Source organism: Silene latifolia, chromosome X, assembly GCF_048544455.1.
Source record: "Silene latifolia isolate original U9 population chromosome X, ASM4854445v1, whole genome shotgun sequence".
Lineage (NCBI taxonomy): Eukaryota > Viridiplantae > Streptophyta > Magnoliopsida > Caryophyllales > Caryophyllaceae > Silene > Silene latifolia.
This window is the reverse complement of record NC_133537.1, coordinates 216,574,134-216,601,377: the sequence shown is the minus strand read 5'-3', so window position 1 is coordinate 216,601,377 and position 27,244 is coordinate 216,574,134. Positions and strand designations below refer to the sequence as shown.

General features: G+C 40.0%; 1 protein-coding gene across 5 annotated transcripts in view; it reads left to right on the top strand.

The window, feature by feature from the left end:
• The first annotated feature begins 342 nt into the window (after positions 1-342).
• LOC141623798 (uncharacterized) overlaps positions 343-27,244 on the top strand; it is a 38,713-nt gene continuing 11,811 nt past the window's right edge. For 2 of the 5 annotated variants that reach the window (XM_074439944.1, XM_074439946.1), the window contains exons 1-3: positions 343-526; positions 1,091-1,206; positions 2,508-2,961. In XM_074439944.1, coding sequence (XP_074296045.1) covers positions 419-526; positions 1,091-1,206; positions 2,508-2,937 — 654 coding nt within the window. In that variant the 5' untranslated portion in view covers positions 343-418 and the 3' untranslated portion in view covers positions 2,938-2,961. Of the gene's footprint in view, positions 527-1,090; positions 1,207-2,507; positions 3,083-3,368; positions 3,664-18,008; positions 18,652-27,244 lie in introns of those variants that run through there. The other 3 variants (XM_074439943.1, XM_074439945.1, XM_074439942.1) reach the window with 3 other exon arrangements.

Below are 27,244 nucleotides of genomic sequence, written 5' to 3'. Positions count from 1 at the left end.
CCACGTCATCAAAATTTAACTTCTATTTAACGGTCGTTACATTAAGAGGTACCATGGGCACAAAAATAAAACCTCAAGGGTACCATGGACATATTCTTAAAAAAAAGGTACCATGGGAAATCAGACAAAATTCAGGGGTACCATGGGAATTTTTTGATTTTTTTTTTCCAAAAAAACACACCGAATTTTACTACTAAGAATATAATAACCATTTTTACTTTTGTGATATGATAAATTGAATTTCTCGTGAGATTTTGATAAAAAAGTTTAATTTCACTTATCACTTCAATTGAAAGTTGCGGGGGTTAATTTCACAATTGTACAAAATTATGGGGTCATCACTTCCCGTATGTGAAAGAGTAATTTTTCCAAAATTTGCAAATAACTAAAAACAAGAGTGAGAGGAAACCTAAAAGAAATGGTGGAAAGAGAGAAGATTAGCGAAGAAGAGGTGATAAGAAAGCTGAAAGATGATGGAGATTTCGATCGCATTCGTCTCAACATCGTCCGCATCCTTAAACAAAATGTATCATTCTCTTTTGTTTTTTTTTTTTTCATCATCTTTCTCTTTCAACTTTTCAAGTTAGATGAAACAATTGGTTCAAGATTCATGTTTATAATGAGTGCTGTATGTATGTATGTATGTATGTATGTTGCAATTAGTCATAGCTGTTGTTGTCAAATTAGTGCAATTAGTCATACATGATAAGTTCAATGATAACAACAAGGTTAAAATTGACATGGGTTCTTCAACCCCATGAAATTTATGTGACATTATTCGGTATGAAAGGGTTAGAGAATACATAACCTGTGGTATGAAACGCCAAGAGGCCGTTTCCAAATCACTTTGAATGAAAATTGTGAATTAACAGCTTCAAACTTTCATTACTTGTTTCTCCGTCAAATTACTTGTAATGCATAGGGGTGTAGGCATGTAGCACAATTGGCAATTGCAAGTAGACAAACACATTTTATTCTAGGATACAACTTTAACAAGTTTATTCAGTCAGAATCTTTAAATACATGATGTTGGCATATGTTTTTATCTGTTGCTTAACAATGTATTATTGGGATTTGTTGGTTTCTGCAGGAGGATTTACGTAACAACATCATTTCAGCAGTTAAGGATTCTGCAGCACTTAATCATGCTGCTGCTGAAAATATGACTCCTAGGCAACTTTGTGATGCCATTCATGATGAGATTAGGTCTTTTCTTATTCTGTGCTCTTTTTTGTCATAACTGCGACAGCTAGGCATGCAGTTAATCCGCCTTAGACCTTGAAATCTTGCTAAACCCCACCCCCATTAACCAAAAAAAAAAAAAATGGGAGATGACAAAAGTAAATAAACATGTGCATAGAATTTCCTTTTGGACTTCCTCTACTTTGAAGTCAACTTCTTTCGACATGGGCCACAACCTTTGAGTTTGAATGTGTGGTGAAGTCTTGATAGGATGTAAATGCAAATTAATCGTGGCTTTGATTTTGAAATATTGTTCTCAACTTCGTCTGTTACTGATGGTAGGTGGCTCTTGTATGTGATTGTCTCGACTTTCTGAGTTTGGTATCATAGAATCTCTGCTAAAGTGTTAGCAATGTGACCTATTATCTGACCCCTTTCGAACTTTATTTGGCTCCCATGTGTTGAAATTGTAACATATGGTGCATATTCTTGAAATATTTTCGTGGTTTGGAAGCCTTCCTGTGTACAATACCATGTGTTGATATCCTCCAAATTTGTTAGGTATAGTCCACTTATGTATATTAGCTCTCTAACTGTCAAAAACGGACGCCTCGAGGAAAAAATAGGACTGAAGCATGACTGCAGCCAACAGTCAATAAGCTATAAGATGACGGCCACCTTGTCACCTCCACCAGAACTTGTTAAAAGCACATTCAGGCTCTACCCCATGCCATTCCTTGAAGTAGAATACTTCAAGAATTTAGATTTAAAAAGGGCGTGGTTTGATTCGTTAAGAAAAAGATTAAAAGCTAAAGTCGATTGTTAAAGAGGAAAGCAAAGAAGTGGCATGCGGGAAGCGGTTAGGGATTGTCAATGCACATTTGTTTATGGTCCTACTAAGTTTGTCGTATGCTTGGAGTCGACACTCTTTACACTTAGTCTGTCAGTTTAATCTGTTTTTCGAGCTTTCTACTGTACAAACTAAAGCTATGAACTGCATCTCGAGTGGGTAAACTTCTCCGGGTATCCTTTTGTAGTAGGTTTGTCCTTTTCTTAAGGGGAAAGGCGTTAAGATATGGCTGGAATAAAGAGCTGGAACATGCTTATCTCTTTTTCTACTTTGGCTTTTTTTTTTGGCAATATGATGATGATTATTGTAATCACTGAAAAATGGGTATGCATTTCCTGCTTGTTATTGTTGTGCTTATGCATTTTTTGCCATTTGCATTTCTGTCATCCAGAGATCTGCAATTATAGATTGTTCACTGTACCATTTGTTTCCTGGTTTGACTAATTTCTAACATATGGTCATTTGATTCATACAGTGAAAGTGTGATGCTCGAAATTTCAGATGGTCTATGGAAGATCATCCGTTCCGAAGAAACCATCAAAATAGAAATAACAGAAACAGTACAGTCAGTTTATGACAGACTACTTAAACAAGAGGGTGAATCTCCAAAGGGGCCTCAGTTTAATGGTTGTGAGAAGGTTCTTGATGGAGAGTGTAAAGGACCCCCAGGTTTCTCCCTGCAAAATCATAGAAACCATGATATTTCACGAACCGATAAACCAGGAGTTGATCCTACGAATAATGGAAATACTGTAGAACGAGGAAGAGAATTTTGTTTGTCCAATGGTTCATTGGACCCCGAAGACGGTTCCAGTCCTCCGCCCGGGTTTTTGTTGCATGGAAAGCGCAAACGAGCTTCTAATGGCAATGATGAGGATCCTGATATTCCACCAGGTTTCGGCTGAGTTGCTTGTTATGCAGGACCCAAGGTACTGAAAGACCATAACCCCAAATTAGACCTCTCTAATTAGGTTATCAAAATTTCTTTATATTAGAAATCTTTAGTTCTATGCATTATGCAGGTAATATATGAGCATTAAAAATATAAAAGAAGAGGAAAAACAATTTCCTTACAATGAGTATGGTAATATGGGCACAACTAAGATCACCATCTTAGTTGTTCTTGAGCTATTCATATTGGCAAGATCCTCCAAATCAAGCTCCCAAAGAGAAAGCCTCCTTACATGATGCACCCAAGAACTTACCCAATAATCTCAAATATTAACTAGATATTAAGTAAGATTACCCTTGAAAAAGTATACAAATCTATTACTAACACTCTTAGTAATTTTGTTTTGAATTATTAACACTTAATAATTTTCTTTTGATTTTTTAGAGAGAAGAACAATATTTTTCCACATGAAAAACAAGTGAAGGAAAAATAAACAACACCAATGTTGTGTAGGAGAGGCTTGGACGGTTTATATAAGCTAATGGGGGAGTGTTTTCTTCTTATTTAATTACACCCAATCATCATGTGTATGAGTTAGAACAAAAATAATTATGGGGAAGTAAAATGTGTAAGAGAAATGATGGTGTTTAAAGCAACACATCCACTACCACATGCACTTACAAGGTCCAAAAATGACCTATTTACGGGTCCATTTTGGTTCTTATATTTGTCGCACAAATACGTGTAAATTTTATTTAAACATCGATTTATGTTTAAATGCTTCCCAATTAAATTCGTCTAAAACACTCCGTAAATATACGTGTACAGCTACACATATATTTTACGTACCAATACTAATCACATTAGTCAATTAATACTAATTTAACAATTAACCGTTTAATCATTAATTTTCGTCTCAAATAATTTATTATTCAATTATAGCATAATTAAATAATAATTTCCGTGCCTCGAGTTCACAACTCGATATCTCTCTAAATCAATTTAATCGACTAACATTTTAGTCAATTTATCAAGGGACTAATTAAACTGTATTTCATACAATTAATTAGCTTTCGTGTTGGGGCTCGTTCCTTTAGGTGTGAGTGAAAGGGATTAGCTGAACACCGTCGTCTCACGACAGTAACGTCAAACCCTAGTCGGCCAACCGTTGTCGATATACGTTGATTAGATGACATGTATTGCCAATGAATATCCCATGCATATTCCTTAATGAGATTTAATAATATTATCATACACTATTGTGGAGGACAAATACTCCAACAATCTCCCACTTGTCCGAGGCAAGTTGTGCAATGATTATAACACACAATTGTGGATAACACCGTATCCCAACAATAACCTGCTTGTACTCTACAAGGGTGTGTTACCGATTCTCTTGTCCGTTTTAACAACAATCTCTCACTCAATGCAAGGTGTCTTTCAGGTTGCACTTGCACATGAACATATCGTGAGTGGTTTTCTCGATCGGGAGTGTGACTGCAAGACCGGAAAGATCTACCATAGATTATTTCCGAGCGTGGCCACGCATTTCCCAGTCACAACTCCTCGAGTGGCCTAGAGATGTTTAAACCCAACGTGGGTGGACAATTCCTGCATGCCCTATCTATCCTTTTCTAGATCACCATGACTAGATGCCCTTTGGCCTCCTTTCACGGCAAGACCTAGGACAAAAACCAAAGTCACTCGGAAACTGCACTAGCTCAGATAATAGTCTCCAGTTTAAAGAATCGACTCATAGGAATATCATAGAAGTCCTTGCCACGACCAGGCGTCTGTAATAGATCTAAGGGACTCTATAAATGTCACTGCCCGCCAAAGTATCCCAATGTAAACGACTAGTCATCTCTATGACCTTATGGTGCTGAACCTACCATCAGTCGTCTTACAATCTAGTCACTCCGAGACGTCACCTCATTAAGTGACTAGGGCCAATACAATGTTCATCCTATTCACTTGAATTGGGGTTCAACATTGTCTCCACAACCAATTCGGATAAACAAGGTATTCAATGTTTTCAACTGAATAATTGAGTTCTTAATGAAGCTCAAACAATGAATGCGATCATCACTTATGTAAATATTACTACTCTATCCAATATTCACATAACGATCTTCTGCAATTAAGGTATGCTCCTCAATCACATTGAGATGACATGACCATTATGTCTACCTTATGCCATCGGCTTTGGTTAGAGGATTAGCAACAGTTGCATCCCTATAATTTCCATTGCTATTTTTCTTTGTTCTATGTAATCTTTTTTATCACATAGGACCTTTCTGAGTACATGTCTAAACAAGTTTTAGACTCTGGTTCTAAAGCCAGTCAAACACTCCCACTGTTTTCACAGTCTCTCGGGAGACGATATTCGGCTAACAGAACTACTCTAGTTCCATTAAACTCCGGATATCTACTGTCTCTAATGTACTTAGATTTCGTTCGTGATTTATACGTATAACTCTTATACAAATCCTTCATATGACGTCTCTCATGTATATCTTCTTACACATATATGTATAACTCCTTATACATATTATATTTTCTTTATGCACATAACACTTTTATATGCTAACAATTCCTTATCTAGGCCCATAACTCCTTATAAGCATAGGAATGTTATCGTGTAACTCTTTTACACGAAATTCATAAATTCATCCAAACTACAAGAGTGAATCCTCAGTGCTTCTCAAGTACTCAAGGATGCTCTTGATAATTATCTAGTGACACTCACTAGGAAATGATTGGTAATGACTTCTCATATTCTCAATATGATAAGTTTCGGCGAGAGCAGCTTTTAGCATATATAATAGATCCTGCAGCGGAAGCATAAGAGATAATATTTTGTGTTCAACAACTTGAACGAGTCAAGAATCTTATCACATAAGTCTCTTAACTAAAATGCTAATATTCATGGAGATCTATTTCATTAGATCCGGATATTTAAGATGCGCCATGCTACTCTCAAGTATTCACCCGAGAATATTTCTAGTCACTAATATGTCAAACACATATTTAGACTAAGAAACTCACCTTAGCTCCCACTAAACTACATGTATCATCATGGTACCTCGACAACTCGAGTAATACCATTCTGATTAACGACATGATTGAAACCAAGGTTCCAAGATCACAAAAGGATCTTTCAAGCATGCTAGGTTTCTTAGCATTGACAAGATCAACAAAACTTCTCCCTTCATGAGTTTCATTCAAGGAGAAAGTTTCGATATCCTTTTGCCGAATCTCATCCTTGTGAGAGACTATATTGCTAAGAACATACGAATTGATAAAGGCATTTGGGTTGTCACAAACTCTCTGTAACTAACTCAAAATTGAAACATCTTATGTAACCTTAATGACAAGATCAAGGTAACCTAATTTGGTGCAAAGTTTTCGCCCCAAATCAAGTCTCGAAAACATCTCATGTTTCCTTCCTTATGACATCTTGTGCAAGAAGACCAATTTGAATTACATGGTGTCACGCCATCACATAGAGTTCATACTATAGAAAAGCCTTTGATGAGGGTTGAAGATTCGTCACTTTCGAAAAGTAACGCAATATTATCGCAAAATTATCTCCTTATAAACACTGAGCCTCAATAAAGAACGTCTTCTTGCATTGTACTCAGTTTGTGGGTCTTGGATTTCCGTAAATTCAAAATTTCTCTCACTCTGTCTTTCAGAAAATAAAAATCTTTCTAGAAAGACAGCATTACGAGCCACAAACTCTTTGTTCTCGTTTCGTAGAAGTAAAAACCATGTGGTTCAAGTTTGGATAACCCTCATAAATACATAAATTGGTCCTGAACATAAACATTTATGATCCCAAATGTATAAAAATGACAAGTTAGGGACCCTCCCTATCCATATCTCATATGGAGTCATTTAGGCTATTATAGTCGGGTTTTAAATTTTAGTGAGAAATTAGCTTACAAAATTACGAAAAACCGCAAATTATATCTCATAAAGTTCTGTTTATATTCTTGGCTACACCATACTCTGGTGTCCCTAGGAGAAGTTATATGTGAACTCGTTCACAATCTTCTTAGTGATCATCAAGGTCATTACTTGATATTACCCATTTGACCTTCAAAGTCATTACTTTGAAATTTCCGATCAACATTTTGATCTTGTCGTGCTTTTGGTTTACTACTTCATTTTGAAAATATTCCACGTTTCAAAAATCACTTTTATGTCTTATTAAATAGATACGAAGTTTTCATATCTACTTAACATTACGGTAAAAATAACGAAGTATATATAACCTATTGTTGGCCTTACACATCCGTATGTATATGGTGAATCACCTCATTATTTGTGTTTCTTTTCTGCAAAAGAAAACATAACTTATGCACACACCATAAGATTCTCAATCAAATGGTTGTTCGATGTGCTTATTGTTTATATTAAACGAATTTAGGCTTGATCAATTGTGCTCACCGGATTAAAGACTTTAAAATCTACAAGATAGTATAATATTTAGTTTTCGTGAAGAACGTAAAATACCTCTAACTTGAGTGGTCTAAACCAACCACGAAGTTATCATAGGAGTAGGTACAACCTTTTGTTTTAAATCACATGAGTGATGCCTTCTATGTTTAAACATAGATGATTACATTATTTTAAAACCAAATTTAGGTACATTTGTCCCTATCGAAATTGTTGCTACTCTAGCATCATTTCGATACAAAAATGTCTTATGCTAGACGTCTTACGTTTTATCAATTTATGTAAACTCCTTTACAAAGAAATGACCCGTACTTGGTATCTCATACCAAGATAGTGGAACTAGCCTATCCATTGAGTAGATGTCTCTTTCAACTTTGTCCTATTGCATACATCTAAGGTTGCTTCTTCTTAACTCCCATTCACTTTCACATTTCTCTTTGCTTCAAGAAGCAAAAAATGAATCTCATGAAGACCTCTCTTCATGTCATTCGTGATATTTTATACATTTAGTAAGAGTAAATTACTATAAAGCGAGTGCAACATGTGGCAAAATCTCAACTTCTTGTGAAATTGGACTACCTAACCGTTCAATTGTCATCATATGCCTAAACTCTTTAGCGCATAAACAATCGATTTGGCCTTTCTCGAAATGAGCCATTTGACTCTATCATATTGGAGTATTCTATGTTTTTTTGAAAACTCTTTTCGCAAACTTTTGAATTACTCTTGAGTAATTAAAACTAATATGTCATCTTCATGACGGAGGTATCACTTTCGAAATCAAGACACTCTTGATAAAATGTGACTCCCATTTAAACTCGTAATAAGAGTTTGCAACATGAAACCCTTTTTTAATATGTATGGACGTTAAGTTGTAAAATAATCGCAAAAATCGTTGTAAGCTTATGTAGGTGAATTGGTAAATCATATTTCCAATCATTGCTACCAAATTCCTTCAAAGAAACCGCTTTCTATGAAAGAACGAAACGAATATAATAATAAATAGAGGATGAAAGGGGGATGAAATGCGCGATGTCATAGTAAATACATTAATGAAAATGAACGAAAAATAGGGAAAAATCAACATTCAATGTTTATAAAAACTTGATAAACATTTTTAACAAGTCCATTTATATAATGACCTCTCACTAAATTATATAAATGATTCCAAGATCCGTCTTTAGACAAAAATAGGCATCGCTTGGGCGAAACATCCCATAATTATCTAAATTCGGTAAGTCAACGCTTGATTAATTCTACCTTTAGAACTCTTGGTCGACGGATTTCAACAAACCCATCTACTAGCCCCGGAATACAAGACCGTCTTATACCCCGTTGAGTCCAACCAATTTTGGCGCGTGATAACCCTTATCACCCTACTTACCCGAGGTAAAAAGAGAACAACCCGCTTGGGCGAGCGTGGCTCTAATGAACAAGGGATTCATAGGTGTTAATAATTGGTAAGGCTAATCTCAATTTTAAATAAAAGAATGTGAGAGATCTTGTCAATTACTCCCTCCATTCAACTCCACTTTGCAGGTTTCTCTTTTGCACACTATTCACAAGCGGACATTCAACTTCAGTTTTCTTTCGATACATAAGTTAAAATATATTCATGTGAGATCTTATTTGATTCGTTTTTAAGAGTACTTTAAAAATATCTAACTTTTATAATTTTTACAAATACGTAGCTAAAGATATTTACCGCGTAAAAGTCGCGTTGGCAAACGTGATAAAGCAAACATGTAAAGTGGAGTTGAATGGAGGGAGTAGTTATCATTCTCCTTTAATTGAACTAACTAGGTAAATCTTCGATAACTTTAATCGACAATAGAAAAATAAAAACATGAAACCATAAAAATGCATGTGTGGCGATTTCGGCATGATAAACTAGCATAAAAATAAAGCAAACAAGCAAAAACGAATAAATCGACAAATCTTAGTATGGCCTCCTAGCTAATCAAATTAACTAGATAATTACATATTCGGAAAGCAACTCCTTGGTCCCTAGCATCTTCATTGGATCATCATCCAAGCAAGCACCATCTTGCGGGGTTTGGAACCTCTTCCAAAAATGCTCCGTCTCGAGGAAACGCCGGAAATTAAAATTAAAAAAAATAGATACAAATGAATACATAGCAAAACCTATTATACATTTGATCTAATTAAAAAATAAAACCATTATTAATTACAAACCGGCGATACGAGATCGCAATAAAAATTACAAACGAATCGTTATTCCCATACATTTCGGGTAGTAACGATTAAAATAAATTAGGCCATACTAGGTACAATAATTTGCATAAATAATTAAATAAACGACATTCATTCATTCAACAATAAAATTATAAATAAAATGCTGTAACTTTCATGCCTAAATCGCCCCTTTAGCATTATCTTTTAAAATTGCTCGGTTTTGCGGAATTTATTGATTTTTACCGTTAAAAATCAATAATCAACACTTAAATCTCATTTAAGCTCAAACTAATTGTCCAAATTGTTTTGGACCTCAAAAATTAGTCCTTACTAATTTGATGATGAATAATTAGTTTGATTTGATGTTATTTGCTAATTTTATCGGTAAAATCATATCTTTTAAGTAATAAATCCAAAATAATTGAAAATATTATCAAAAATTGAAACTAAAAATTGTGAGTATTCTGAAACACTCCCGGAAACACCAAAAGGTAAAAAATATTGTCCAAAAATTTCGGATAAATATTATGAAGAAAAAGATCGATATTTATTGGTTTTTAACCATTAATGCCAATACACATCAAAACAGGGTGAAATTACATTTTAAATTCACTTTTAACTTTTAAAACATATTTTTGAATATACAGTAATTTAGGGCAGAAACATTCGTTTCAAATTTATGATTAAAATAATTCACTTTTATCGAATTTTATCTCATAAAAATCAATAAACATGTAAAATTCCAAACCAACCTTCGAAATTTTACATACAATCTGTAGAAAATATATATGAAACAATATTAAAATTTCAAGACCCGAATCAACCTTTAACTATTTTTAGTTAACTCTTAACCAAAATACGGCATTTTTGACTCGGTTTTCTACAAAAATCATAAAAAATAGCAAAATAACTCCACAAGTCACCAAATTTTACCACAAACCATTTGAGATCAGAAGGTATTCATGTAAAAATTTTCGTGCAAAAATCTTCATTTTAGCACTATTTATGATTTTAAAATTATCTCATAATAAGATTAAAATGCTTAAAATTAACATGCATAATACAAGTCATGACTCTGATACCACTTGAAAGACCATAACCCCAAATTAGACTTCTCTAATTAGGTTATCAAAATTTCTTTATATTAGAAATCTTTGGATCTATGCATTATGCATGTAATATATGAGCATTAAAAATATAAAAGAAGAGGAAAAACAATTTCATTACATTGAGTATGGTAATAACAACTCAGATCACCATCTTAGTTGTTCTTGAGCTATTCATATTGGCAAGATCCTCCAAATCAAGCTCCCAAAGAGAAAGCCTCTTTACATGATGCACCCAAGAACTTACCCAACAATCTTACAAATATTAACTAGATATTAAGTAAGATTACCCTTGAAAAAAATATACAAATCTATTACTAACACTCTTAGTAATTTTGTTTTGAATTATTAACACTTAATAATTTTCTTTTGATTTTTTAGAGAGAAGAACAATATTTTTCCACATGAAAAACAAGTGAAGGAAAAATGAACAACACCAATGTTGTGTAGGAGAGGCTTGGTCGGTTCATATAAGCTAGTGAGGGAGTGTTTTCTTCTTATTTAATTACACCCAATCATCATGTGTATGGGTTAAAACAAAAATAATTATGGGGAAGTAAAATGTGTAATAGAAATGATAGTGTTTAAAGCGACACACACTACCACATGCACTTACACGGTTCAAAAATGACCTATTTACGGGTCCATTTTGGTTCTATATTTGTCGCACAAATACGTGTAAATTTTATTTAAACATCGATTTATGTTTAAATGCTTCCCAATTACATTCGTCTAAAACACTTCGTAAAACTATACGTCTAGGGTTCCTAGGGTTTCTGTCTAATCGCTCTTAGGGTTTTCCTCTTCGCTCGGGGCTTTTCTCACGATTTCGATCGTGAGATAGGGCTTGGCTTTGTTTTTTTTTGTGTCGTTTGTTTCTTTATGCAGGTACAGCTGATGAGTAGCACACGGGATTTGAACCGAAAGGGAAAGAGGCCGATGAACAGTGATGCCGAGGGGTCTAGGGATGATCGGGGTGGCTTCATTTGGGAGGAGGAACCTGATGCATCGCGTGGAAAGTTTATGCTTGTCGGGAAGTTGTGGGCTTCGAGGCCGATTAACGTGAAAGCGGCCATCGATACTATGGTGCGATTATGGAATCCGGTTAAATCAATCACGGGTAATGTGGTGGATGCGAAAGAGAAGACATTTGTATTCCGTTTCGATTGAGAACGTGATAAGGCGAGGGTTTTGGAAGGCCAACCATGGCATTTTGAGAAGTTTGTATGGTGTTTCAACGAACCCAACGAGTCAGGTAAGGTTACTGATGTTCCTCTCTATCATTTCCCTATTTGGTCGAGACTCTATGACCTTCCTATCTCGGGGAGATCCAGTGAAACTAACCTACGGCGAATTGGGGCAAGTCTTGGTACGTTTCTGGAGGTCGATAATGGTTCGAACTGTGAGCTTAATAGGGCAATAAGAGTCCGTATTATCCGTGACATTCGACAGCCATTGCAAGCTACTATACCTATTACTATGAAAGACAATCGTGTGGTTCAGTTTGATGTGAAATACGAAAGATTACCCATATTTTGTTACGGATGTGGGGTGATGGGGCATGGGGAGAAAGACTCTGAGCACGGCCCTTATGAGGAGGATGAGCTACCTTTTGGGGAGTGGCTACGAGCTTCTCCTTGGAAGATTACTAAGACCTCAAATGAAGGTTCCGGAAAAGCAAGGAGGAATTTGAATTCTGCTTTTGAAGACGAAAAGAAGCGGGAAGTCGAGAACGATATATCCCTGATGATTGAACGGCTTCAAGCTATTGCCTTGAATTTGAAAATAAAAAATGGAACAGCCAATTCAAAGACTAACGAACAGGCTGGGAGCAGGGAGGTGATAGAGCATGCGGTGGAGGTTATTAATTCCGAGGATGTGGTACAAGTGAAGGATGGGGGTAGGATGGGAGGAACAGAAGAAGAGTCGGGGACTGTGATAGGGGAGGGTGTGCTGAATGACATACAAAGTGAGGTGGGAGAGGAAGCAATGGAATTGGATGCGGGTAGTCGGGGGGTCATACGGGAGTGAGCTGGCAGCTCGGCAGAGGGGTGTGGAGGGTGGGGGAAGTAGTAAAGGGTAAAGGGGGAATTGGGGGCAAGAAACGTGAATGGAAGAAGCAAGCACGGGTGGGTGGTGGAGAGAGCAGTGGCAATGCGGCTGTTGTGGTCAGTGGAGGGAAGCGGGGCAGGGTGGAGGAGGCTGATTCAGTTGGGGAAAAGCGACTAAAAATTATGTTTGACGGGGGCGTCGTGATACCTGAGGCGGAGGTTGAGGGAACTCAACCCCGCCAGACCCAATGAATCTCATAAGTCTTAACTGTCGGGGCTTGGGCAACCCCGACACGGTTAATGCCTTACGCACTCTCGTGCGTAGGGAAGCCCCGACCATGATTTTTCTTAGCGAGACGAAACTTTGTGGTCGTGAAATGAGGAGGGTTAGGGAGAAGCTTGATGGGTATTATGGGATCGAAGTGGATAGTGTTGGGAGGTCGGGAGGTCTTGCTTTCATGTGGAAAAAAGAAATCGACTGCTCTTTTGTGTCGGCATCTATGCACCACATGGACTTTCGTGTTCGTGAGGGGGAGGAGTGGAGAGTGACGGGCTTCTATGGATGGCCAACTGTGTCAGACAAACATCTTTCATGGGATTTACTTCGGCTACTACACGGACAATCTTCGCTACCATGGATCTGTATAGGTGATTTTAATGAAATTCCGTACTCTACAGAGATGAAAGGTGGAAGTCGGGCACAATGGCAGATGAATAATTTTCAAGCAGCTGTGGATTATTTTGGACTAAAAGACGTGGCGTGGGAAGGTTACGCGTTTACCTATGACAATGGTCATGCTGGAGATAATAATAGGCAGAGTATGATTGACCGCGCTATGTGCTCTGAGGCGTGGTTAGATATGTTCCCGTATGCAAAAAATTACCATCTTGACAGGGAATAGTCGGACCACGCTCCGCTGAAGCTGATCTTCGATAGACGTGAGATAGGAGGGAAAACGAGAAGTAGGTTCCGATTTGAGCAAGTTTGGGTCGGTGAGGAGGGGTGTGAGGAGGCCGTGTGTCGTGGTGTGGAGAAGGGGAGGGGGAACTTGGTCTCTATGATTCAAGCATGTGCTAAAGAGCTTCAGGCTTGGAAGAAAATTAGTATTGGCAAGATCAATCGGGCTCTGAAAACGAAACGTAGACAATTAACTCGTCTAAATGAAGGAGATAGGACGGATGCTGCAGTTCAAAAAAGGAGGAAATTAATTGCGGAGATTGCAGGTTTATACAAGCAAGAAGAGCAATATTGGCGGCAACGTTCTAGAGCGCTATGGCTGAAAGATGGGGACCGAAATACAAATTTTTTCCATTCCAAAGCAGGGGAGAGAAGAAGCAAGAATTTTATTCCACTTCTTATTGATGATAATGGATGGACGAGAATGTAGAGGGAACAAAGAGGTAGCACTGGTGGTTGTGGATTACTTCGAAGGACTTTTTCAGACAGCTGAGCCAACAAATTTGAACGACGTGCTGGTAGGGTTGGAAGGACGGGTCACGGAGAGAATGAACCGAATGCTGCCCATGGAATTTCGCGAGGAGGAGGTCGTGGAGGCCCTTAATCAGATGCATCTCCTTAAAGCCCCGGGTCCTGATGGTATGAACGGTCTTTTCTTTCAAACTTATTGGCACGAAATTGGGCCGTAGGTGATTACTTCGGTGTTGGATATCTTGCGTGGGAATGCGAGCCCGGATTGCCTCAACACGACCAATATTGTTCTTATACCGAAGAAGAAGGTGCCAGATAAAATAAGGGATTTTCGACCCATTAGTTTGTGTAATGTGGCCTATAAATTGGTGTCGAAAGTACTGGCAAACCGGCTGAAGCTGTTTCTTGGGGAAATTGTTTCGGAAAACCAGAGCGCTTTCACTCCGGGTCGACTGATGACGGATAATATTCTAACTGCTTTTGAGATGTTCCATTTTATGAAGAATAACAGACAGTCAGACGGATACATGGCACTTAAACTTGATATGGCGAAGGCTTATGATAGAGTGGAGTGGGTTTTTCTGAGACAAGTGCTGATGACTATGAGGTTTGATACGGGTTGGGTTGAGCGTGTTATGGCTTGTGTTACTACTATGACCTTCTCTGTCCTTATTAACGAGTCTCCTTCGTCTGAATTTCGGCCATCAAGGGGATTACGACAGGGTGATCCGTTGTCCATGTATTTATTTCTCCTTTGCGCGGAGGCGTTGTCCAATATGTTACGCAGGGCTGTCGAAAATCAGACGATACATGGTATTCGGGTTTCGGCCACAGCACCGGCTATCTCACATCTTCTTTTTGTCGATGATAGCATTTTCTTTGTCCGGGCAACGATACAAGAAGCTGATGTTGTGAATGATATACTAAAAAAATACGAAGCGGCTTCTGGACAATTGGTGAGCCTAGAAAAGACGTCTGTGGTGTTTAGCGGGGGGGTCACTCAAGGCCAACGCGATGCTGTGACGGCTAGACTGGGAGTAGAGGAAGTTGTGGAACATGCCCGTTATCTCGGGCTCCCGACGGTGGTAGGACGGTCCAAGAAGGTGATTACCGATATCATTAGAGACAAGCTTAGCAAAAGATTACAGGGATGGCGCAGGAAAATTTTGTTGAGGGCTGGTAAGGAGGTTCTTATAAAGGTTGTGGCAAATTCACTCCCTACCTATGTGATGAGTGTGTTTAAAATTCCGGCAAATTTCTGTGATGAGCTAAGAGCAATTGTAGCACGCTTCTGGTGGGGACACGACGAGAGCAAGAGAGGAATTCATTGGGTGTCTTGGCGGAAAATGGCTCGGCCAAAAGGAGATGGAGGAATGGGGTTTCGGGATTTCAGACAATTTAACCTCCCTCTTTTAGGCAAGCAGGTTTGGAGATTGATAACAAATCCGACCATCTTGTGGGCTCGGTTAATGAAGGCAGGCCAGGTACTTTCCTAATGACGACTTTATGATGGCTGGGATTGGCTATAATCCTAGCTACACTTGGAGAGGGATTTTGGAAGCGAGAGAAGTGATGGAGCGCGGCCTAAGGAGACGAATTGGTGATGGCACTGCGACGAGGGTGTGGGTGCAGTCGTGGCTTCCTAATACGCAATCGAGGCGGATCATTTCACCGTGTCCACAAGGGTTGGAGAGCATGTATGTAGCTGAGCTGATGATGCCGACTGTAGCTGTGTGGGATGGGGATAAATTGAACCAACTTCTACTTCCTATCGATGTTCAGCGAGTCCTTGATATTCGGATTAGCCCGAATAAACCACCTGACATATGGTTTTGGGGTCTTGAGAAAGATGGTTTGTACACGGTGAGGAGTGCGTATAAGATGTTGGTGGGGGATCTGGGAGATATGGCGGGAGGTTCGGACTGGGCTAGAGGGAGATGGCTCTGGAATCGGCTTTGGAAACTTTCGGTTTGGCCCCGTGTAAAGCTCTTCTTCTGGCAACTGTGTAGTGAAGCGCTCGCCACAAGAGCTAACATCGCTGCCCGAGTTGGAGGTGAGTACTTTCTTTGTCCTTTTTGTCATTCTAATCTTGAGTTGAGTCTTCATTTATTTTGGGATTGTGGGGTGGCAAAATGGGTCTGGGATGGTTTGGGGTTGGGCGAAATGACGGAAGGGAGGGGAGAGGACATTAAGGAATGGGTGGAGGGGTGTTGGAAGAATATGTGTATGGAGGAAGGGGCTAAGTTAATGGTAGGGTGTTGGGCAATATGGGAACATCGCAATAAGGTAGTTTTCGATAATGCGGATGTGGCTCCGGAGGGTGTGGTAAGACGGGCGACTGATGTCATTTACGAGGGTGCTGGGATTGAGAGGACGAGGCCTGAAGAGGGGAGACGTGAACGGGAGGGAGCTCGAAGGGAGGAGGAAACGGGGTGGAGACCGGCGCGTGAGGGTTTTGTCAAAATCAATGTGGATGCGAGAGTGAAGGAGGGTGAAGGGGTCGGTACGGGGGTTGTATGCCGCGACATTAATGGCTATGTGATGTGGGGTGTGTCGATAGGACGGGACGAGTGCTGGGAGGTTCCTTTTGCTGAAGCTACCGCAATTATGGATGGGCTTGAAGAAGCAGCTGCGCGAGGAATCCGAAAGGTGGAAATAGTGATTGTTTACCGGTAATAGAAGCTATCCGAGACAAGTAGCTGGGTCGAAGCATGTTTCACCAACTTTTAGATGATATTGTTACTTTTAGTTCAAACTTCGAGTCTGTTATTTGGTCTTATGTTAGTCGAGTCAATAACTGTATTGCACATGGTTTAGCTCATTGTGTACCACGTGTCGTAGGAAAGGTTGTATGGGAGGATGGTCTTCCACCTTCTATTAACACTGCTGTTGCTTTTGATCGTTTATTAATTGAGTAATGCCGCTAGGCATTTTCCTTCATAAAAAAAAAACACTCCGTAAAACAGCTACACATATATTTTACATACCAATACTAATCACATTAGTCAATTAGTACTAATTTAACAATTAACCGTTTAATCATTAATTTCCGTCTCAAATAATTTATTATTCAATTATCGCATAATTAAATAACAATATCCGCGCCTCGAGTTCACAACTCGATATCTCTCTAATTCAATTTGATCGACTAACTTTTTAGTCAATTTATCAAGGGACTAATTAAACTGTATTTCATACAATTAATTAGCTTTCGTGTTGGGGCTCGTTCCTTTAGGTGTGACTGAAAGGGATCAGCTGAACACCGCCGTCTCACGATAGTAACGTCAAACCCTAGTCGGCCAACCGTTACCGATATACGTCGATTAGCTGACAAGTATTACTAATGAATATCCCATGCATATTCCTTAATGAGATTTAATAATATTATAATGCACTATTGTGGAGACAAATACTCCAACAGGTACATGGGTGTGACTATTGTTACATAGATATATACTTGCACCTCAATTTGTATGCTGTAGCTGTAGTTTACTTCCGCCATTATTTTTCCCCCGTCAATTGGCATGGCATTCTTCACAGAAATTATCTCGCTGTACTTGTGTTAGATGACATTAACGTTCTTGGAAAATCACATCACGCAGATACCCCTTTTTACTTCATAGTCAGATGACTACCATATTAGTTTCATTATATTGTTAAACCTTCGCATAAGAAACTTGGTGGTTTGTTGTTTTACAGTTTAGAAGCATGGTGATTTCATGGAATAATATGCCACAATAAATGTGCGACTGATTTCAGAGTCTAGCCCAGTGTTAATCCGTGTCGGTTTCAGACAACTAACCACAGATGATTAAGCATAGTAATTTTCCACTTGCAGTTTTTTTTTTTAATGGTAATGCGGCTTCAAACTCGGATGTTTTCCTTCTTCGATGGTTCAGCGTTGTCTAAGGATGGCTTTCCGATCATTAAATGAACTTGTGAGAGTTGAGTCTGGAGATGTGAAGCGCATAGAAGACACGGAGTGTGGTGTTGATGAGACCATGTACAAGAGGATAAGGCAAAAGTATGCATCATGGGTTAGGTAAAAGACTAATGCCCTGGCGGCGACTGAAGAATGCAGTTTAAAAACCATCAGTCGGTCGTTACAATAAAACCTACGGTTGCCCTAGCTGTACTAGTAACTAGAGTCCATTTTTAAAATAATGGTCAAAAATAAAATATTTATCGTTTTGGGTCGGTTTTGAAAATATTTGTCAAAATGGTGTCCACGTAGGATTAGATTTTTTAAACCTGAAACACACCATTGGCAATGGCGGGTCTTCTAACTCATACACGCCACTGATAATGGCGTATTTAAAAAAAAAAAAAAAAGTTAAACACGCCGTTGGAGATGGCGTGTCTTTACCATCTCATGTTTCCGCCATTTGGAGTGTACTGTATACTCTAAATCTCTAATGAACAACCAATTATTTATTAATTCCTATTCTACCACGATTAAATAGAATATGGGATGACCTCAACACACGTCCTTGCTATTCCCCGATGGGTCGTGACTCGTCTCTCCGATGCCGCCACTCCTATCACTGGCGACTTGGCAGGGAAATTAGGGCTACTGTTGGGGAATCGGTACAGAAGAAGAAATAGGCACCGGTTATGCCAGTGATGGTGCGATTGACGATTTGCGGTGGCGAAATCATCGAGGCGGCAACCGTGTGGATGGTTCTAAAGAGCTGGAGGTTGGGATATCTGGGGATGATGATTTAGAGAATAGAGAGAGAACTAAGAGGTTTTTTAAGGATGATGATTGTAGTTGGAATGAATGGAATCGTTTAGGATTTGCTAGCAAATTATGGGGTATTGGTTTGAGGAGATAGTTAGTTTTGCTTTGAAAAAAATAGTATTTACTTCAATAAAGACGCCATTATTGGGACAAGTGAACTTGTTGTGTTTTTTCACTGTTGCACAAATACGCCATTCATAATGGCGTGTCTTCCTCAACGAACACGCCAATTCCAATGGCGTGTTTACGTCAAATTATTATTATTATTATTATTATTTTTTTTTTTTTTTAGAGTTACACCAAACACGTCATTGTCAATGGCGTGTTAGACCCGCATTTTAGCTTCGGTGTTTCCCAATCCTACGTGGACACCATTTCAACAAATAATTTTAACTCCAACCCAAAACGACAAATTCTTTATTTTACAACATTATTTCAAAAATGGATTCTAGTAACTAGCACAACTTTTTTTTGAGGTCATAATCCACTTTCTTTTTCTAAAATCACATTTTAGCAGTTTAACATGTTTTCCGTATCAATTTGGTTTTGGAATTTTTTTTTTTTTTTTTTTTTTTTTTTGTGAAGAAAGAGTTTTACATTATAGTGGTACGGCTCACTAAACCATACCTATAGACTACAACATAAAACACTAGGGTACTACTAATAACATAAACTGAAATAAGGTACAAGTTACATCGGTTAACAACATAGTGTTGATGGCGTACGACGAAAGTCTGAACACGCTCTTCAAAGTCATAATCTACCCCAATCGCTAGTGGACGAGCCGCGCTGACCAAAGGAAAACACCCATCTTTGTTTGTCTTGATTGATGTAGCTTCGGAGAAATACCTGCAACAATACCCAAGGAAGGGTCTCGGAGATTCATCTCTTTGGCTGTGATAATCTTCCTCAGAAAACCAACGAACCTCCACCAACTCATTGTTACTCGTCTTAATAGATACAACTTCAGAGAAATACCTGCAACAAGACCCTAGGAAGCGTCTTGGAGATTCATCTCCATGGTTGTGAAACACCTCATTCAGACACCAAATAGCCCCTTGACCCAACGAGAAAGAACAAAGTGCACTTACGCCCCAAGGACGTAGAAAGAAAAGGAGGAAGACAGACCACAAAAATCTATCTCCAGAGGAGAGCAAACTCCTACACTTTGGAACATAACCCCCGTTGACCAGAGACTCACAGCCCAGAAACTTGAGTAAAAAGGTAGATAACAAGGAGGGGAACCATTTGAACAATCCCCTTACCAACACCAACTCAGAAAACCGCAGTGAGTTGGACCCAACACATACCCGATGCAAAGTTACCTTCATCCTAAATGACCCGAGGATAAGGGGACAAGACACCCCAAACCAACGAGAAATTATTATTTGAATAAACAAAAGACATAAAACGAGGAAAAAACACATAAGTCAGAGATGAAACCACCGCAACCGACCAACCAACGACACAACCAAAAGACCCCGACTCCACCCTATGACCACCCACCTCTGACGGACAAAAGTCCCGGCTGCAACGACATCACTCCAACCAACAAACGGACCCACACGCCAACCACTACCGTCACGGACTACCCTTCAACCAACAGCCCCGACAAACTGAGACTCCAAATTCCACAACAAACTCCCCCAGGACCATCGGCTACCTGCTACAAAACCAACCCTAGACAAAACACCCCAGCCCGACAAGATGAAACAGGACAATGGATGATCGGAGGGGAGAGGGGCGAGGGGAAGGGGGAAACTCCGAAACAATCCAAAACCCGCCACCACAAACGAAAAGGACACAAACAAAACACCCCAGCCCGACAAGATGAAACAGGACAATGGATGATCGGAGGGGAGAGGGGCGAGGGGAAGGGGGAAACTCCGAAACAATCCAAAACCCGCCACCGCAAACGAAAAGGACACAAAAAACAAAAACGCTTTTCAACGACCCATAACAGGAACGGCAACAAACCAGGGAAGGGAACGGGAGAGGGAGAGGGGAACACCCTTGATTGGCCAGCAAGTCCTTCAATGACAGGACAGGAGAACGGAGGAACGGAATGACCTCAGAGCAAAGACAACAAACCCAAACAGCCGCCGGACGATCGAAGCGGAACCACGATCCGACCAAAGGGGAGTGAAAGCAAGCCAAAGACCGACCTCAGAGGCGACGTATCGCCGGAGACAGGTTAGAGGAGGAACCCATCTCCGGCGATAGAATAGGGGGAGCAGGTGAGGATGTGTGTGGTAGGGGTGGCGGCGGCTCAAAAGAAATTAGGGTTGTTTTGTTTTTGGGTTTAGAGAGAAAGGGGACGTTTTTAGAGAGAAGGAGTCCTGGTTTTGGAAATTTAAACACCGTACAACATTGATTTCTTCAATTAGTACATTTAAGGTAATATTATGTATTAGTCTCTCATTATTGTTCATCAGTTGCAGATAGAGTTGGCATAAAGGGCCGCGGGCCGGTGGGCGGCACGATCAGGCACGACCCACAGCACGGCACGGCCCGGCCCGACGAGAAAATCGAGGAAGCACGGGCACGGCACGAATGGGCTTTGGACGGGCTCCGACGCGATTTTCATCAAAAATCCGTGCCTAGGCACGCACGGCCGAGCACGGTGAAGCCCTAAGACGCACCAGGCACGACGGGCTTGGCACGGCCCGGCACGAAAAATGGCCCGTTTATTATTATTTATTAAATAAAAAGTACAGTAACATTTAACAATATATATTTAAGCCATTAATCATCATTTATTAAACTAAAAGTAGACTAATATTTAATAAAATATATATTTAAACCATTAATCATCATTTATTAAACAAAAAGTACTAAAAATATATCAATTATATAACATTTTTTTTAAAAAAAAAAAAAATATTAAAGCACATGGGCCGACCCACAGACAAGGCACGAAAAGCCCATGGGCCAGGCACGGCCCGAGCACGAAAATGGCCGTGCCTTGAGCGGGCCGCGGCGTAGGTTTGGATCAGTGGGCCTGGCACGGCACGGCCCGAGGAGCCCAATATCCGTGCCTGGGCCGGGCCAATTTTTGGGGAAGGCATGATGGGCCGGCACGCGGGCCGGCCCAGCACGGCCCATTGCCTACTCTAGTTGGAGACCTTCAATTACCGATACTTTCTTGTTTAACATGATTAATAACGCTGCATTTTAGATAGTCACTACTGTACCTATGTATGAGTCATATAACTGGTTACTTTCAAATGGGTAATTGATTTTTAAGGCTTCAAATTGCACCACGAAAGTTTCAATTTCTGCTTCACTTTTGTTACATTTTCGTTAGTGACAACTATAATTATTTAGACTTGATGTGTTTGTTCAGCAACAGAACGTCTGAATGCTAAGGCATTGTAAATTCATGTGGTTAGGACTTTCAAATGGGTAATTGTAAATCTATGTTTGCTCCTATATTTAAATCTCATTTTAAACTACAACTCCCGTTGTCATACCTAAAAATCTAATCTAAATAGTATAAAAGTTGAGTTTTTTAGACTCTCCTGATTGATTCCTTGAATTTAGGGAATGAGAAAAAAATTTAGCCCCACCATTATTTGTGCTAATTAATTTCTCTCTCTCCTATTTCCTCCAATTTACTTGCATCTCTTATCACATTCACACCAAAATATACATTATACAACTACAAATTATACATTATACAATATTATAAATTAAAAAATTACAATTACAAGAAATTAACAAAACTTCAAAAAATCATCCTCTTGACTTATACCTTGGATGAAGATTTTTTTTTTTCGGGTAACATCAGTTTATTCAAAAGATTCTTTTTTCGGGTTAAAACATCATTTTTCTCAAAAAAAGATTTATATTTTTCGGATAACAATTTATATGAGATAATTTAAAATCGAAAAACGAGTATTATTTGTAATTTTTGTAGTTTATAAAAAAAACAGTTTGATGTGAGTAACGTAACCAATATAATAAATCTGAAAATTTTCGGAAAAAAAAATTGATATGAGATTATTTAAAATCGAAAAAATATCAAAAAAATTGCTATGAGATAATTTAAATTTGAAAAAAAAACAACTTTTAAATAAATCCAAGCAAATAAAAGACCCCAAATATAAACTTAATTAAACTTAGCTTACATGAAGTTCTTATAATTATTTATTTTCTTTAAATAACTTCTATATTGAAGTCAATCCATTAAATTTGCATGCAGTATAAATTTGTAGATGATGGATTAATTTTTGGATACGAGGGAAAATTTACAGTGGAATGAGGATGAGAGGGTGAACATGAGAGACGCAAGAGTAAAAATGAGTGAGGTGAGATGGGTTAATTAGGTTTAGTAAGGGTGAGTTGATAATAAAGATTACAGGGAATTTTTTTCGCGACAGGTGATAGTAGTTTGAGAAAACCTGGGATGTTTAGAGTTTATTGGTGCTATGTTGATGAAATAAGTCTACTTATGAGCTCATATTGTTGGATATGGCCATATGGACCCGTTGATATGGTTTGTAAATTTTATTAGGCGTATTTGTGGAGTAAGAACTACTCCAATGGACTTATTTTTTCTTAATTTGAGTCAATTAACTAACTACCTCAAGTAATTTAATTGGGCCATTTTTTGTATTTTATACAAAATTATTTATACAAAAGTCACAAAATTCGAGTAGAATCTTTCTTTCTATAGTTAATACAAAAAAATCAGTTTGAATATAATTCATAATTTTATGAAAAACGTCTAGGGCTTCTCCCTAGGGTTTCTGTCTATCTTTCCTAGGGTTTTCTCCTCCGTGCTCGAGGCTCCTCTCACGATTTTTGATCGTGAGATTGGCTTTCTCGTTCGTTTTTTGTGTGCTTTTTGTTTTTCTTGTGCAGGTTTCCTGGAGATGAGTTCTACGCGGGGTTTGGTCCGGAGTGGGAAAGAGCATGTCGATGAAGGTGGTGGCGAGGGTGCTGAGACGTTTGTCTGGGAGGAGGGTGCGGCTGATGAGGCGGCATCTAGGGCAGTGAATGTAAAGGCGGCTATCGACACTATGATTAAACTTTGGAATCCCTCGAAAGCTATGATGGGCAATGTTATTGATGCGAAGGAGAAGACATTCGTGTTTCGTTTTGACTCTGAACGTGATAAGGCAAAGGTTCTTGAAGGGCAGCCGTGGCACTTTGATAGGTACGTCTGGTGTTTTAATGAGCCTAATGATTCGGGTAGACTTTCCGATGTTCCTCTCCATTGTTTTCCCATGTGGACACGAGTCTATGATCTCCCCCTTTCGGGTCGATCCAGTTTGTCTAATGCTCAAAGAATAGGTGCCATGCTAGGGAATTTTATTGATGTCGATGTTGGTCCAAATACGGATTTGCAGAGGGCCATAAGGGTGCGTGTTTTATTTGACATTAGACAACCTTTGAAAGCTCACATCCCAATCCAAATGAAAAATGGGAAAATTGTCTATTTTGATGTTAAATACGAGAGGCTCCCTCTCTATTGCTATGGGTGCGGGATAATTGGTCATGGGGAAAAGGACTGTGAACATGGGCCATACGAAGAAGATGATCTTATTTTTGGTGACTGGCTGAGAGCATCGCCGTGGAAGATTACAAAAACGGCCCATGACGGGCCTGGGAAAGCGAGACGTGATTTGAGCGCAGTCTTTGCAGCTGAAAAGGGAGGTGACAATGATGATGAGATTACTAAAATGATTGAGAAGCTCCATGTTGTGGCTCTTGATCTTAAGAGGAAGAAAACGGGGACAGTCTTAACGGAGAAGGGTCAAAAATCAGGGGAGGTGAATGAGGGCGGTGGGGGGAGCAGCGTGCATATGGGATATCAGAATCTTGACGTACATTTGGTGGAGGACAGGGGGAACAGACGGGTTGAGGAAGGGAGGGGTGGAGCTATGGGCGAAACAGTAGTTGTGGAAACTGTAGGGGAGGGGCAGTATGTGCGTGGTTGTGAAGGGGTGGGCAGGGGCTGGAGGAGATTTATTCGGGAAGGTCAGGGGACTGAGGAAGGCGTTAAGGGGAGGTTTGTTGTGGTTGAGGGGATGCGTGGCAGAGAGGAAGAAGCGGAGGAGATGGGGACGAAGAGAGCTAAGATTTCTTTAGGCGGGGGCGTCTTAATACCTGAGGCGGAGGTTGAGGGCACTCAACCCCGCCAGGCCCCATGAATCTTTTAAGTCTTAACTGTCGGGGATTGGGCAACCCCGACACGGTCCGTGCCCTTTGTACTTTGGTGCAAAGGGAAGCCCCGGCCATAATTTTTCTTTGCGAGACGAAACTTTGTGGTCGTGAGATGAGGAGGGTGAAGGAAAAGCTTGATGGGTATTATGGGTTGGAAGTTGACAGTATGGGAAGGTCGGGGGGTCTCGCGTTTTTGTGGCGGAAAGAAGTGGACTGCACATTTTTGTCCGCTTCGGTACATTATATGGATTTTATTATAAAGGAAGGGGGAAGGGAGTGGAGGGTTACCGGGTTCTATGGGTGGCCGGCGGTCTCTGATCGCCACTTATCGTGGGAATTGTTACGTGTCTTGAAGACCCAGTCGGTGCTCCCGTGGGTTTGCTTGGGGGATTTTAATGAGATTCTTTATTCGACTGAGATGAAGGGTGGCAGCAGAGCACAATGGCAGATGAATAATTTTCACGCTGCGGTGGATGATTGTGGGCTCCGTGATATTCGTTGGGAGGGCTATCAGTTCACCTTCGATAATGGACAAGCGGGTGATGATAATAGACAGAGTATGCTGGACCGGGCGATGTGTACGGACTCATGGCTAGACTTATTCCCTTATGCGAAGCTGATACATCTCGATAGAGAATGGTCTGATCATGCCCCGATTAAGCTTGTCCTTGACTCAAGAAGCAGTATGGAGGGCCCGAAAAAGAGATTTAGGTTTGAAAAATCTGGATAGGGGAAGAGGGATGTGAGGAAGCGGTGATTAGAGGGGTCGAAAAAGGCGGGGGTGAGCTGGTTTCTACCTTGCGTGAGTGTGCCCGTGAGTTGCAGGGGTGGAAGAAGGTGAGCATAGGGAAGATTAAGTGGAGCATTGAACAAAAACGTAAGTTGCTGGTACGCTTAAACGCAGGGGACAGAACTGAGGCCGAGGTTAAAAAGAGGAAGAGAATCGTTGCGGAAATTGCGAATTTGAGTAAGCAAGAGGAACAGTACTGGAGACAGAGATCTAGAGCCTTGTGGTTGAAAGACGGGGATCGTAACACGAAATTTTTTCATAATAAAGCGGGTGAGAGGAGGAGGAAAAATTTCATCGGGAGCCTCATTGATGACAACGGCGTGGAACGGGCTGGGAATGAAGCGGTTGCTATAGTAGCGAATGATTATTTTATGCAGCTGTTTACTTCGTCGAATCCTACTAATTTTGAGGCAGTGCTGCAAGGGCTCGAAGGACGGGTAACTGATCAAATGAATGCGATCTTGCGGGCTGATTATAGTCCGGATGAGGTTATGGATGCGCTAAATCAAATGCACCCGCTAAAAGCTCCGGGTCCGGACGGGATGAACGGACTGTTCTTTCAAACCTACTGGCATGTTGTGGGTCCGAGTGTGGTGGACACGGTCCTCAGTGTTTTGAGGGGTGAGCGGTCTCCGGCTGAAATAAATAAGACTAATATCGTTTTAGTTCCGAAGAAGAAAGCGCCGGATAAAATTCGAGACTTTAGGCCGATCAGCTTATGCAATGTCGTATATAAACTTGTATCCAAGGTTCTTGCGAACCGGCTGAAACTGTTCCTTGATAAAATTGTCTCTGAGAATCAGAGTGCCTTTACTCCGGGAAGACTAATTTCTGATAATATCCTTATTGCCTTTGAACTATTCCACTACATGAAGAATGCTAAGCAAAGGGATGGATACATGGCGATAAAGCTGGATATGGCAAAAGCTTATGACAGGGTAGAATGGAGCTTTCTACGGCGGGTCTTACTGAGGATGGGGTTCGATGGTCAGTGGGTTCAGAGAGTGATGGCTTGTGTCTCTTCAGTTTCGTTTTCCGTGCTTATAAATGGAGTTCCATCGACGGAATTTCAACCATCGTGGGGTTTGAGACAAGGTGACCCACTCTCTCCTTACCTATTCATTCTTTGCGCGGAAGCCTTGTCTAATATGCTGCGAAGGGCTACGGAACGGAATGCTCTCCATGGCATCCGGATTGCTAATGATGCACCCACCATATCCCATCTCCTCTTTGCTGATGATAGCATATTTTTTGCCAAAGCGACACCTGAGGAGGCAGCCGTGGTGAATAATATTCTTCGGGAATATGAAAATGCTTCTGGGCAGCTGGTGAGCTTGGATAAAACGACAGTGTCGTTTAGCAAGGGAGTAAC